This window comes from Onychostruthus taczanowskii, unplaced genomic scaffold, assembly GCF_017590055.1.
Source record: "Onychostruthus taczanowskii isolate IOZ18803 unplaced genomic scaffold, ASM1759005v1 scaffold4, whole genome shotgun sequence".
In the NCBI taxonomy this organism is placed as follows: domain Eukaryota; kingdom Metazoa; phylum Chordata; class Aves; order Passeriformes; family Passeridae; genus Onychostruthus; species Onychostruthus taczanowskii.
In genome coordinates this window covers 3361476-3375132 of record NW_024501459.1, presented here as the reverse complement: position 1 = coordinate 3375132, position 13657 = coordinate 3361476, and the positions used below count along the sequence as shown (strand labels likewise).

The 13657-nt window shown below is 40.9% G+C and overlaps 1 protein-coding gene across 2 annotated transcripts; it reads right to left on the bottom strand.

Moving 5' to 3' along the window:
- Nucleotides 1-4987: 4987 nt before the first annotated feature.
- Nucleotides 4988-12959, bottom strand: MRPL15 (mitochondrial ribosomal protein L15). Of its 2 annotated transcripts, XM_041412668.1 has the most exons (6): nt 12806-12959; nt 11788-11945; nt 9263-9428; nt 8670-8793; nt 6631-7011; nt 4988-5184 (listed from the first exon to the last, which is right to left on the bottom strand). In XM_041412668.1, exons 1-5 carry the CDS (start codon nt 12902-12904, stop codon nt 6674-6676), a joined length of 885 nt encoding a protein of 294 aa, XP_041268602.1. In that variant the 5' UTR covers nt 12905-12959; the 3' UTR covers nt 4988-5184; nt 6631-6673. The 2 variants fall into 2 exon arrangements, with proteins under 2 accessions (XP_041268602.1, XP_041268601.1); XM_041412667.1 differs by having other exon boundaries at nt 4988-7011.
- Between the last annotated feature and the right edge of the window lie 698 nt (nt 12960-13657).

Sequence of the window (13657 nt, the reverse complement as noted above, 5' to 3'; positions counted from 1 at the left end):
ATCCAGCTCAGTCAAGAACAATAGCTGGAACTGGAACAACATGCAGTTTTCACAAGATGCAGCAGATATTACTTGACTGGTTTTTACTTCCCATTTTCTTCTTAGGTTCCCTTAATGGACAGATAAGCTTTCCCACATCAAACACAAAATCAGAGCACCCCAGTGCTTCAACCCTCTCAGAGACATACAAATGAATGCACAAAAACTGGCCCAGGTAGAATTTTACTACACACTCACATCCTCGCTACGGCAATTCATTTCATGATCATTCTACAGTAAATACCTGCCTTTAATGATGAACTTGGAAGGGCTGGGGCCTTCAAAAAACAACAATAAAAAAAAGGTCAACAGCAAAGTCACATTTAGCTCAGACATTTTACCTAGAAGTCAGGGCAGTAGCAACATCACATCACCCAAATCCAACATAAAACCAGTATAATAATATTTTGTCTGGAACAATTTCAAGCCTAATACATTGCCCATGCTTAGACTGCCTGCTGCAATAAGTGCAATGGCCTTGCCAAGAAAAAAAAAAGAAAAACAACCAGGAAAAACAAAACAAAACAAAAAACAGGAGAAAAAAAAAGCGATAAATTATTTCCTGTGCACAAAAACCAAGCACATCACTACCAAATCTGTCCTTTATACGAACATCACAAGCTGTCACAGTAGCTGTAGGGGGAACCCTATGAGATATACCGGATGCATCTTCTCAGATAACAGAGAAACAACATCTCTGTTTAAGCATCTCAGTCACCCTCTCTAGCCAATACAAGCAGCACTTGTGAAGCACACACCTCAGGAGAGGCACCATTCTGCTTTCCCATATTTTTCTTTTGCAAATGAAGGTGAGTTTAATTTCTGTTCTCTGCTTATAGAGTAACATACACACCAGAACTAGCACAAACATCAGCATGTATTACACAAGTGTCAAAGAAGGCAGGCAGGCAAATTTTGAGTGGAAATATCAGTGCAGGGCTGGGAACTGGGAGTCATCCACCTTGAAATTCAGGGGGGATGTCACCAAATTCTGTATCCCCTAGAAGCTGCTGTCTCCAATAGTTTTAAAAAAACACTGTCCGATTGCCAGCATCTCACTTTTTGTGGCACCAATAGATCATCTAGATTCCTTTTTTTCACTAAGTAAATTTAAAAGCATGCTTATTTTCAAAGATAAATACAACCTAGTACATTGAGTCTCACAAGTTCCCAATGGCAAAGCTCAGTAACACACACTGGCAATATGTTGATCCTGTGGAGAAATTCCAACATTAACTTCAAACATCTTGGGTCACTGAAAACAAAGAGCAAGAGTCAGCTCCAGATGCTGAAGTTTTGGGTGCATACAAGAGGGCTATGTTACAACTCCTGTCACAGTCAGTGGAATCTAGTGTCACCGAACTGCTTGGATGTCTGCTCCAAACTGAACATGGCTTTTCTCTAGGCTCTAGATAATGACTGTATCAACCACATTACTACACAAGCAGCGAGACTCCTATGAGAAGATCCTATGAGAAGAGTTTGAGGTACTGTTTACACATGAACAACGTAAATACAGACCTGCATTAATTTTGATGTTAACACAATACCTCACTATAATAACTGCATAAAGAACTTGAATTCCAATTTTTACAGCACTGAACCACAGCTACGTTCAACTAAAAAATGCATCTCCTTTGTCAGATATCAAGTGAAATTATATTTTTATTTTAAGGTTCTCTGCACAGGGAGCAAACTACACCAGCATCACAAAAACCCCTAGAGAACTAGTTTACCATAAATTTAAACATCAACTTATTTTTCATAGGCCACTCTATGTCTAAACTTCTAGCTCTCATTACCTGCCGAAGGAATGAAAAAATGGCAGATTTTCAAGCTAAATATGGACTAATCTGCCCATATTTACAGACTAAAGCCCAGGCAGGACAATGCTACCATAAGACAGAATGAATCTTACAGAGGCTGAAGCGCAAGGAGATTAGGGCATTGATCCATTGAATGCAAAATTGTCTGTCCTTTCTTACTGGTATCTGGTGTGTGCAATTCTGATTTAAATGCACAGGCACTCTTCTAGGAGTGTTCATTGACTGATAAACACCAAATCCACTGCTCAAAGGGCCCTCCAAGCTGCTTGGCAAGTGGCTTGGAATCTACAAGGTTAACAAGTAAACAACATTGCTGTTGACATTTTTAACAACAAAAGCAACACCAGTCCAGGAAACTCAAGCCAATCCCCCCCAACCCCCCCCATATAAACAGATGCAGGAATGATCAACACTTTTCCTGCTCCAGAGGCACATAAAACAACCAGATTTTCAAACCAAGAGTGGGCCAGACAGGATGACACTGTGAGAATGATCGAGCCCTGTAGTTCCCACCACTACAACGGGAAAGGTGAGAAGAGACCTTGGGAAGATGCAGATGCTTCAGAGGGAATATTAAGCACAGGCGACAGAATCCATCTGAGGATAGTTTGCTTCCACTGAGAAACCACCCTTCTTTAGACAATGCAGTATATTTCTGCTACAAAAGACTAAGAGGAGCCACCTGGGTGGGAGATAAAGGAGATGAAAATGTTCATTATTTTCCTCTAATGGGCAAGAACCCTGTCACACTTGGACCCCTCTTTTCATAGAGTAAACAATAACCTTAAACTGAAGTGCAGATTGAGAGCTATGTAAAATTATTCCTGATTACATTTTTAGAAAATTTTAAAACATAAAGCTGCATATAGAATATTAAATGGGACATTTTGGATATACAGAGCATGTTTTAGGTATACATAACGGTTAAATATTTAAAATATGGGACTTGTGCAACAATTTCAAATTGCTTACAGAACTTGTGAGTGATAAACAGTGCAAAATTAGTTTTACATTAGCCTTTAAGGTTTTAATATAGAAAACAACGGCAAACAGAAATTATAGTAGAAAATAATAAAACAGTAATGAGAAGGTATCTTCCTAATTGATCACTTTTATATGACTTCCTGGAGGACCAGCATCAATCATGCTTCTATGCCAAAACAATGCTGGCACACTGCCAGTGAAGATTCAGATCAGGGCCACTGATTTGATTTATTCCTTTTCGGAAATCAGTGGAATGTACAGTCAATTTTTGACTGTTAAACACAAATTTTATATGGAATATAATGAAGCCAGGTTATCACTGTTATACTTATGACAGAAGGGAAAACACATTTTAATCTACTTCATTTTGAGTGTGCAGTCAGCCACCTGTAAGTACTGAATTGACAGGCTGCAGTCAGTAGAATTTGCTCCCAAGAAACACGTGATTTCTAGTTATCACAGGATGAAACAACAAGGTATGTACATGTCTACAGACCTTTATTTAGATTACAGTCTCACATCTGTAATCAGTTTACTCAAGTAGCCATTCAGAAGCATGATGTTGCTGATAAAAATTGACATGGGTTTCAGCATTTTGTGACACAAACAAAAGTTCCTTTTCCTCAGCTACCCTATAATACTTTTCCACTGCAGGAGACTGGGTACTTCTTGCTGTGTCACACCTTGCTGCACATGAAAAAGCCCTGTCAAAACAGGATATCCACGACAATCCTTTATCTTATGAACGTGAAAATACAGTCCACATACCTAAGTAATAAGAATGGCTTTAGATGCCTGCATTGGCTTAGTCTTGCCCCAGTAAGCCTGACATATAAACAACAGTCCTTTGGGACACTGTTTATTATGGATTTATTAGAAACCTTGTCAATAACTTAGTTGTGCTTTTGATAATTCTATATTTGGTTGCTAGAAGACTTGTGTTCCTGATGAGATAAAATGAACAGGAAATCCTCTATAGCTTTGTGACTTTTTGCACTAGTAAATAAAATGCAAACAACTGATACAAAATACTGGCTACTGTTAACAGAAGAGAGAAAAAAAGACAAGCATTGCATATTTAAAATAAAGGAACATATAGCCCTTTTTTGCCCTCTCCAACTAGAAGATGATAAAAGATCACCTTTATAAAGCAGAATGACCGGATTTTGTGGAACGTGGCTTTTTTGGCTCCAAGGTATTTGTAGCGCTGTAGTATCAGAGCCAGGATACAGCTGCCTTGTGACTAAGACATCGTTCACTGAATAAGTGCTATCCAATCCCTCAACGTCACCAGACATCTGTTTCCTGTTTTCATTCTTTCTTTCACTGTTATCATTTTATCCAAGTTACCCTTTCACCTGAAAACCATTTAGAAACCTACAGAAACCAGCGTGTGCACGCGTGTGTGTATCAAAGAAGTAGATTCTGAAAAAAAACTTGCTGAGAGCAATTTGTTCATTTTAATACAAAGAGCAGAAATGGAAACAAACTTGCCTTCCCCCGTCTTCTCCTCCCCAAAATACACAATGATACATAAACACTTTTGTCTTCTGGTCTTCACTAATATGACTAACTTCCTTCTTCACTTCCAGTTAAGTAGCTTTCCTGTTGAGTACCACCACCTCCACAAAATACAATTGTGAATTGATTCATAAAAACAGAAACATTATAGCACAAATAAGGGAAGGCAATAAATACTCTTCCCCCTCTCCAACTCCTTCCCAAATGGAGGCAGTAGTAATATTGCTATTGTAAAGTTATTGTAATAACAAAAACTTGAAAAAAAAAAAAGAAAAAGAAAAAAGTATTGCTTGTCATTTAAGGTTCCAAACCAACAATCATCAGGATGCAGAACAGGATACATCTAAAGTGAGAAAGTTATTTACTTCACATTCAAGTTAACACCAACTGTACTTTTTTTGGCACACAGTATTATTCTTAATGTGCCAAAAAAGTGTTGGACAGCTTATAAAATATGAACGTTAATGCCACTAAAACAAAATTCTGCTATTCAGAGTCCAATTCTATATTGCTGTTGTTTTGCTACGTTTCACCTAGACTTAAACCCCAAGCCAGGGGAATGACCATTACTGATAGCATTTAACACACATTAACAAGGAACAATAGAAGCTGAAGAGTAAGTTTTCAAAATTTGGCGACTTTTTATTCTTAATCTCTTGATTTCAGATTATTTCATCAGAATGAGAAGACATGTTTTATTTTGTTCTGTGATTACAGATGGTCATAATAATTAATAAGGCAGGTTGTTGAGTGAAGGAAAAATCTGGGCTGGTTGACAAACACCAACAAAAATTCATCCACTTCATTTTACTGTCCGAAAGAAAAAGAAGATTTTTCTTAAATCCTTCCCCATTGAGGTATACCAGCAAAATACAGATGTTACACAGGAGAAAGAGGAGATTCTAGCACACAGAGGACTTTCCCTATGAGATGGGATGGTCTGGCAGCTACAGAAAACTCTAAGTAGCATTTCCAAAGGCACATCAAAATTGGAAAGCAAGATGACATCTCATGTTCTGTTCTCCTGAACTGTTTCCTGCATTCTTATAATCAAATTATGACTATTTTAAAGCCAAATTCAGCTTCCATTAAACCACATAATTATGAAGCAGCTCATGAACCTCCAAGCAGTCAGAGCACATTCTGATCCATCATCTTGGTCTCCTCTCTCATCCCTCTTTACCGTCTGGTTCACAGTTTCAAATGCCCAGCTCACACAATGCCCAGTGCTTCCACACAAAACCTACAATACTCCTGCATAGTAATAATGCAGTATTCTGGGGAGACTGATAAAACAAACCTTTTTTGAAGAAAATTTTTCAAGACTTTATCAAGTTGGTGTGATTAAAATGCTGTCTCCCATAAACACAGTTTGCTCATAACTTTTCACAATATTTAAATTAATTTGTCCACTGTCACACATGCAATCTGTGATCAAGCTGAAAACTGACTTCTGACTGTGTACTTTGTCCATTGCATCCCCATCCTTCATAATCTGCTGTCACTGTCATTCACTGACTCTGGATTCTGCTATGCATTTTTCATTAATAAGATTACATTTGTGCCAGGACAAGTTTTAAATTCTGAATAATAAAAGCCATTGAATTAAGACAGCTATCTTCCCCCCCTCAGCCCCAAATTTAGGCAGAAAGTTATGTTAAACTGCACACTCTGTCCTCCTCAATTGCACATGAAGAAATAGAAAAATCAAGATCTCTCAAGCTCTAGTGCTATTGATGGCAATGGCAAAATCCAAAATATAGCTATGAAATGGAAGAGCTTAGTGCAATCTTTAGTACTTTTTAATTTCTGGTTCTTTTTATTTTTCCCCAACCAAAAGAGCTATTCAAGTTACATTTTCTAGAACTTTTATCTAGAAATTTTATGTAATATGACTGGCAAACTAATTTTGGTTTTGTACAGTCATGTTTCCGATTTTAAACTGAGAGGGGGAAATATCAACTAATTATTAGGTCAAATGACTCTGTGGAATTATCCTCCGAAACAAATGCAAAACCGAAACCTTTTGTCTGAAAAAAATAACTGGCAAACCACTGGAAGAGAAAGTGCCCAGACCCACACTTTATGTCAGACTCCACACTGTTTTCAAATGTTAAGACTTCTGATACACTCTATTATGACAATAAAAAAGTTGAGAGCTACACCAGAAGATTACATGAAGAAAAAAATGTTTTTTTCTAGTATAATAGGAATCTTAAAAACAAACAAACACACACCACTTCTACCCATTATTTCATACCCAGATGTTTCCTGTACACCTGCAATTGTGTCCAGTCCTGAATTCATGAGCTGTAGTATTTCAACAGACTCTCATCAGTTGGTTTCAGAATTTTCTTGTCTGCCAGGTTTACGATCCATCCTGGAGCAAGACCAAAAAATATCTGTCTAGGATCCTTGCGTGCACTTAACATCTTAAAGAGTTCATCCTTAGTTATGTCTGGTAAGACATAGCCATATTTCTTGGCAAGTTCCAGCCTGGCTTCTGCAACCTTAGATGGATCTGCCAGGTAGCCCCGATTCCTGGGATCTGTGTAGTAACGGACGAGGTCTTCAGGTGGGAGCATTCGCTTTGGGATAGGTTTGCCACGCAGGAAAAATACTACTGGCTTGCACAAAATTTCTGTGGGCAAACAAGAGAGAAGATTAGTGACTGCACTTTAAATCTCTGTTATTAAGACTGTTGTATTCCATTTTATTTAAATGGTATGCTCTGTCTCACCCCTCTGAAATGTATGGTACATTCTAAGCCTGTGGTCCTGCCCTGAACCCTCCTGTATCTGTCATCCCATTGGCCCAGGTCTGATTCGGCGCCCACTTCAATTCCCCTCTTAAGCTGTGCTAGGGGATCAGTCTGGCTCTTAGCCCTTCCTCTCTCTCAGCCTCTTCCCCCCTCTTGCCCCTTCCCTCCCTGAGGCTCCCCCTCCTTCCCCCTTTTCCCTCAGTAGCCATGCTGTACCCGGGGTTGGGACCCCAAATAAACCTTCATCTCCTCAGCACCCTCAGAAGCCGTGTGGAGTCTCCTTGCCTGCCTGCTGCTGCCAGCCAACTCACAGCCTAGGGGGCCCTCCGGGGACCCCCCGGGGTGCCCCACCTCAAAACGCACCGCAACATAAGACCTTAAATGACATGTTCTTATTTTGTGCTAAAATAGTTACTACATTTACACCAAAAAGGACCAAGCAAAAAATTGAATCTCAAGAATATTCTTGTTCAGAATCATGGTTTGCAAGTTTCACTTAACCACACAAAAAACTCTGCTTTAACTGATATTTATAATGCCAGTCTGGAGGAGTTGCTACTTCTAATACATTAGAATGACTATCTGGGAAAGATAACTGAACTTATTTAAATTATTATTTCCAGGTTTGAAGTGATGCATTTTCACGGCTATTTACACAGTGTACCAACTAATGTCAAATTTAGTGCTTCTGTTAAGTATTTTGAATAAACATGCACCTATTTAGTCCTTTGTGGGATTACCTTCTCTTCCTCAAATTTTACTGATTTTGACAAATTATATTCCAGAACCTTTTAACCTTATTATTTTTATTAGTTTGTGGAATGAAAAAAATCCCAGAACTTGTATCAGCCCAGGGTAACATATTTTGCACACTAAAAATGCCTATTCCTCTCCTTCTCAGCCTCATTCACACATGAAAGCTGCATTATTGTCAATAAAAACTGCATGAATGAATGTTAGGCAGGATGCAGCCTCAAGCAAAGCAAAGCCTCATTCTTCAGTGAAAGTGTTCTGAAAACAATAGCCATTTTAACTGGAATGATTCTGAGCTTCTGTAACTTACTTCCTCACTTTAAGTGGAAAAGCATTTTACATTAAAAATGTAAACATCCACAGTGTTTTTTAAATCTATTTTTTCCTGAGTTTTCTTAGTGCTATTAAACATGGGAAACAGAAGACAAAAATCCAGCAAAACAATATTTTTAGTTCCTCTATTTACAAAGCTATTCAGATTTCCTTAACTGGTTGATTGGTATACAACTACTAACACTGGAAGGGCTAAAGAGGTGAATGGTTAAAAAAGGCAAAATTGAGGATGCATTATCATTCCTCATTGAGGGCTGGAACTAGATGATTTTGAAGGTCCTTCCCAACACAAAGTATTTTAGAATTCTATAAACATACATGTAACTGGTTTTGAAACTTTTAGAAACTGATGACCTTCTACTAAGAATTGTGTGTGAAACTTTGATTTGGTTCATTTAATCTTGGCACATCCAAAAAAAAGAAAAAAGGCAGAAATTAAAATAAGTTCTTACCCAAGCTCCTTGGGTCATAGAACGATGTTGTTACTACGCCTCCGTTTTTTTCTATGGCTGCAATTGCTAATTCAGATGCCCTCTGCACTTCAATATTTACTTTTGCTGCAAAAATATCAGCACCCTGTAAATTTCAACACATATTACAGTAACATTAAAATGAGTATTTTAAGACAAACATTTATTCTTCTCTGAAAACTTGTAAGGAACATTAAATCCTGCCAAAATACTATGAATTGTCTGTTCCCCGCAAAAAGTTAGGTAACCAAGTTGCTCTCAGTCACTTGGGCTGAATAAAAAAACCTTTCAATTCCCAAAATATTAATACATTTTTTTCAGTACATTTGAGTTTTCTGTTGTAAAATACCTCTTCAGCCTTTTGTTATGTACTCCTTAACCCTGATTTCTACAGTCCCTTGGGTATGAAGCCATCCTCCCGAGTCATTTCTTTTTTTGCTGACACACAGTGCCCTCTAGTGGATTTATGATCCACAAAAGTCCCACAGCAAACTAACTTGGAGAATCAAAGATGCTTCCAAACCACGGGAATGACAACCTGAAAGCCTGAAGTAGCAAGTGTGTTGTCTGCATACCTCCTCCACCAGCTGGACACCGTAATCTCTCTTGAGAGGCTGCACTGTCACACCTCTGGCGTTAGTGAGCTGAGTTAAGTCAATCGGCTGCGTGGGGTCAACTCTGCCCAAATCAATCAGGTACTGCAGCCTCTGAAGACTCAGAGGCTGGTACTGACGTCTGAGGCTGGGGAGAGAAAGACAAAAAAAACCCAAACCACCCAAACAAAACAATGAGAAATTTACAAAACTGAAGTTTTAATAGCAACTGGTCAACTGAGATATTCTGTTTTTTATCTACTCCTAAACCAAAAAAATACTAAGACATGACAGTGTCAACATTTCTTGGCAAGCTAACAAGACTGTAAACAACTACCACTTTCAAAGTGAATCCACCTTGGGTGCTTCACTGATAGACTGTCAAAAAACCAAACATCTCCTCCCATACAAACACAGTCAAAGACTATCAGCAAAATTCTGCATGCGCATAGCTTACATACAACAAGATTTTCTCATCCATTGCTACTGCACCCAACATCTCAAAGTATTGAAAGGAATTTCCCTAAAAAGACCATCAAGGAAATATTGATAAAATATGCATTAACCCACATTCCCCAAAGGGAGCTGGAATCTCTTGTCAACAGCCATTGGCTTCAGCAGAACCTACTTTTGTACTCAAGTTTTAACTTTACTGTACAAACCAATCCCTAGCACAGTTTTCCAGTGCCAGAGTCTATTCCTGTCTATGCTGATACCCAAAAATCCTCCTACAATCCATTTGATGGCTGCTATTGAAAGGCTCTGAGTGGCAGCTCACAAACTGAGAAGCAGCTGATCTCTGCTACTGGCAAGCCACTTACAAAGGACAAGCAACAAGAATTTGTGCTGTCAGACAGCCCCTTACAGAGAAAGGGTTCAAGAAGTGGAGGCAGAAGGAGGAGTGAGGTACAAATAAACAGGCAGAGACATTGTTCACGTGCTCCCTCCACCCCAACAGCCACTCGAGTGCTCTTCAGTGCTCGCCACAGGAACATTTACAGCAGCCTGACACTGAATTTTTGCAAACAACATTGAAACTACAGAGTACTTTTTTTTTGCTTTCACATGCTGTCAGATGTTGTTAAAACAGCAAGATCCTAATAATTTCTTGTCACTGCAGGAGGCTGGATTTTTGCTATTGATTATCCATGAAGTTTTGACCACTATCACCACAAGAAGCTGAGTGTCTGCATTCTGCAGCGTTTCCTTTGCAGGACTGTGGATTTACACTCTGCCTTCAGCTATTGAAAGTGCTTCTTGTTTACTCTTACAATAATTTAGCAAACAGGAGGAAATAACAGTACCTGGAAAGAGAATTTGAGTCACATTTCAAAACTATTAAGATTCAGAGGAAACCCTTAAACTGGGACAAGTCTGTAAGTTCTACTGCATGCATTAAGAATGGAAATATAAAAGTGCTCAGCTGTTTGATGAAGTGGTATCAGGAAATGGAACATTAAATCAGGTCTAGCAATTCACAAATACACATTATCTTTTCATCCTTGAACTGCCTGCTCACTGTAGCAGGCTTTTGTTACTATTGCCTGTAACAGCATTGTATGGACACAGAAGTTTGCAAGACCAGATCAAAAAGCAACAAAATGGTTGCTGGCCCAGGTAACACAAATGCTATCTGACGAAACAAACCCAGCTTTCAAAAAATTTTGATTAATTTTAATAAAAAAATTTTTAATTATCAATATAAGTGAAGGAAAATTGGAAAATACTGACACACACCTCTCCAGGTAAGAGCAGTGACTGGAGAAAAGAAATGTTAGAAGAATAACCTCAAACATTAAAAAGGTGGAATAAGGACACAACACAAACAAGTACAATGTGAAAAAAGGACAGAAGCATTAAACAAGACAAAATGCCCAAGGAGAACAATGGAGAAAGGTGATTTAATGCTTCATCCAGCAGATTTGGTATTAAAGAGCTTGTTAGGATCCCAGACGTAACAGGGAGGGCACAGACAGACAAACACCAGTGTCAGAGGGCTGAAAAAGGTAGAAGCACGAAGAGATGCAGAATTGTTTGCTGGCACCAGATCAGAGCTTCTGGTGAATAAAGTGAGGAGAAACAGCAAAGCAAGGCTTTGGATTACTCTTCCATGCCCAACATCCTCACTCCGGTCACTGGGACTCTTCCCAGTCAGCTCACTGGGTTATGAAGCAAAAATAAAAACAGGCAGGAATGAAGGAATAGTTTCAGAGGAGAAATTCACTCAGCTGGAAGAGGAAAGGTAGTCTGCTACACGTGAAGGATTATGAGGAGAAGAGAGTAAATAAGCAGATGTGTAAAACAGGAAAGAATTAATTAAAAGAACAATCTCACTAGAAATGGGAGATTCTTCTGATAAAGTAGCTAATAACCTGAGAGGAATTTGGGAAGCTGAACTTTTCAGTTTAAATAACAGGCCTGTTTTGGCATCCTAGATTCTTGCTTCAGGAGAAAGATCAAGAAATGCAGACAATGACTAATTTTCAAGTAAACATTTAGCAACTTACCTATGTCCCTCATTAAATCCATATTTTGGTATGGCCAAGTAGAATGGAGTCTGGCCACCCTCAAAGCCCAGTCGGGGCCGATTCCCTCTTTGCCTTTCTCCTTTGTGACCTCGGCCACACTTCCTACCTCCGTACCTTCCACGGCCTCGTCTTCTTTCCTTCAAAACAATCAGTGATACATTTAGACAACTACTGCAGAGGCCAGTACCTACAAAAATTAGATTTCAGAGACATAAACAACTGAGCAAAATGCTCATTCTTGAGAAAAAAATTAAGTTATAGATGTTTTCTAAGTGGAAAAATAGAAAAGCAGTTAATGTGATTTTTGCAGAGCACAGCTTTAGGCTGGCATCACAAATAGTCTGGGGATAAATCAGCTGCCTTTGGTGGCAGGGATGGTTGAGTCTGGCACAAAACTGCATATGAACTCCATACTATTCATTAGTCTTCAGCACTTTTAGGAGAGTGCTGCTTGCTGTTCCTTTCTCTGTTCCTATGGCCTCAGCCTTTAAACTTCATCTCCCTGTTCACTAATATTCCCCCCAAACCACAAGAATTTCTCCCCGGTTTCTTTCTGTAATTTCTCTACCACTTTATAAGGAGACATCACAGGTTTGTTTTCGAGAAACACTAACAAGAAGGTCAGCTGGCAGCACATGCCTTTTCTCTGTGCACCTTCTAACCTTCCATTTCCAAACATATTACTCCATCCCATAAACACCTGGAGTTCGAAGCCTTTTACCATTCCCGTCCAGCCCCAGCAATGCCCTGAGGCTCAGCCAGCACCAGCCATCGCCCAGCTCTGTGGGGATGGCCACACGGCACGCAAAGGGCAAGCGGCGGGCCAACACACACACAGCAGTGCCATCCTCTCCTCTGCCTTTCCACGCCTCCTCTGGCCAGGCCGCTCTCCCGGCCGTGCCAGGGCCGCGTCCTTCTGCCAGCCCTGGGGCAAACCACACCGCGACGGGGCACAGCCCTGCCGCCACGGCCCACCCGGCAGGCCGCAGGCACTCACCCGCTTTTTGGAGCCGGGGTTGGGCCTTAAGTTGGCCAGGCTGACCCTGGGCAGCGATCGCAGCAGCTCCAGGGCCCGGTTCGCGCCGCTCCCGCTCATGGCCGCTCTCTCCAAGGGCGCCCGCGGGGAGCGCGCCCGGCCGCGGCGCTTTACGGCAGCGCCGCAAAGCGCACCTGCCGCGCTTTGGCAGCGGTGTCGCGCAGGCGGCGGCGGGCGGGCCCGGTGTTTCGGAATTCCAATGGTTGGGAACGGGGCGCCCGTGGCGTTTCGCTTTCCAGCTCCTGCTGTTTTACTGAGCCCTCAGCCGAGTGTTCCCAAGCCGAGTCTCTAAAACCATCGGGCTGCATCTAACCCCGGCTGGCCCGTGGTGCGCCGAGCCTTGCTCAGCTGCCCCCGTGCAGGTACTGGAAATATCCACTGAGGTGGAAATTCCCCGGCTTAACCCCGGGCAGCAGGCAAGCCTCACACGGGCTCACCCCCACCACCGGGGTCGGGGAGAGAACTGGAAGGAGAAAAGGTACAAAACTCGTGGGTTAAGACAGATTACTAGGGAAAGCAAAAGCTGAGCATCCAAGCAAAGCAAAAGAAGGAATTAATCCACTTTTTACCATGGGTAGGCAGGTGGTCAGCCATCTCCAGGAGAGCAGGGCTTCACCACGTGTAATGGTTACTCGGGAAGACAAACACCATCACCCAAAACATTGCCCCCCTCCTTCTCCCTCCTCCCCCCCCCCCCCCCCCCACTTTATATACTGAGCATGATGCCATAAGGTCTGGAATATCCTTTGGTGGTTGAGGTCACTTGTCCTGGCTGTGTCTCCTCCTATCCTCCTATGCATTCCCAGTCTTCTC

Coding starts and splice junctions, on each gene's coding strand:
- MRPL15 (XM_041412667.1), bottom strand. CDS start 12,904: ATGAGCGGGAGCGGCGCGAACCGGGCCCTGGAGCTGCTGCGATCGCTG. Junction 8,794..9,262: donor GTGTCCAGCTGGTGGAGGAG/GTATGCAGACAA, acceptor TGAAATTTACAG/GGTGCTGATATTTTTGCAGC. Junction 7,012..8,669: donor CTATGACCCAAGGAGCTTGG/GTAAGAACTTAT, acceptor GTTTGCCCACAG/AAATTTTGTGCAAGCCAGTA.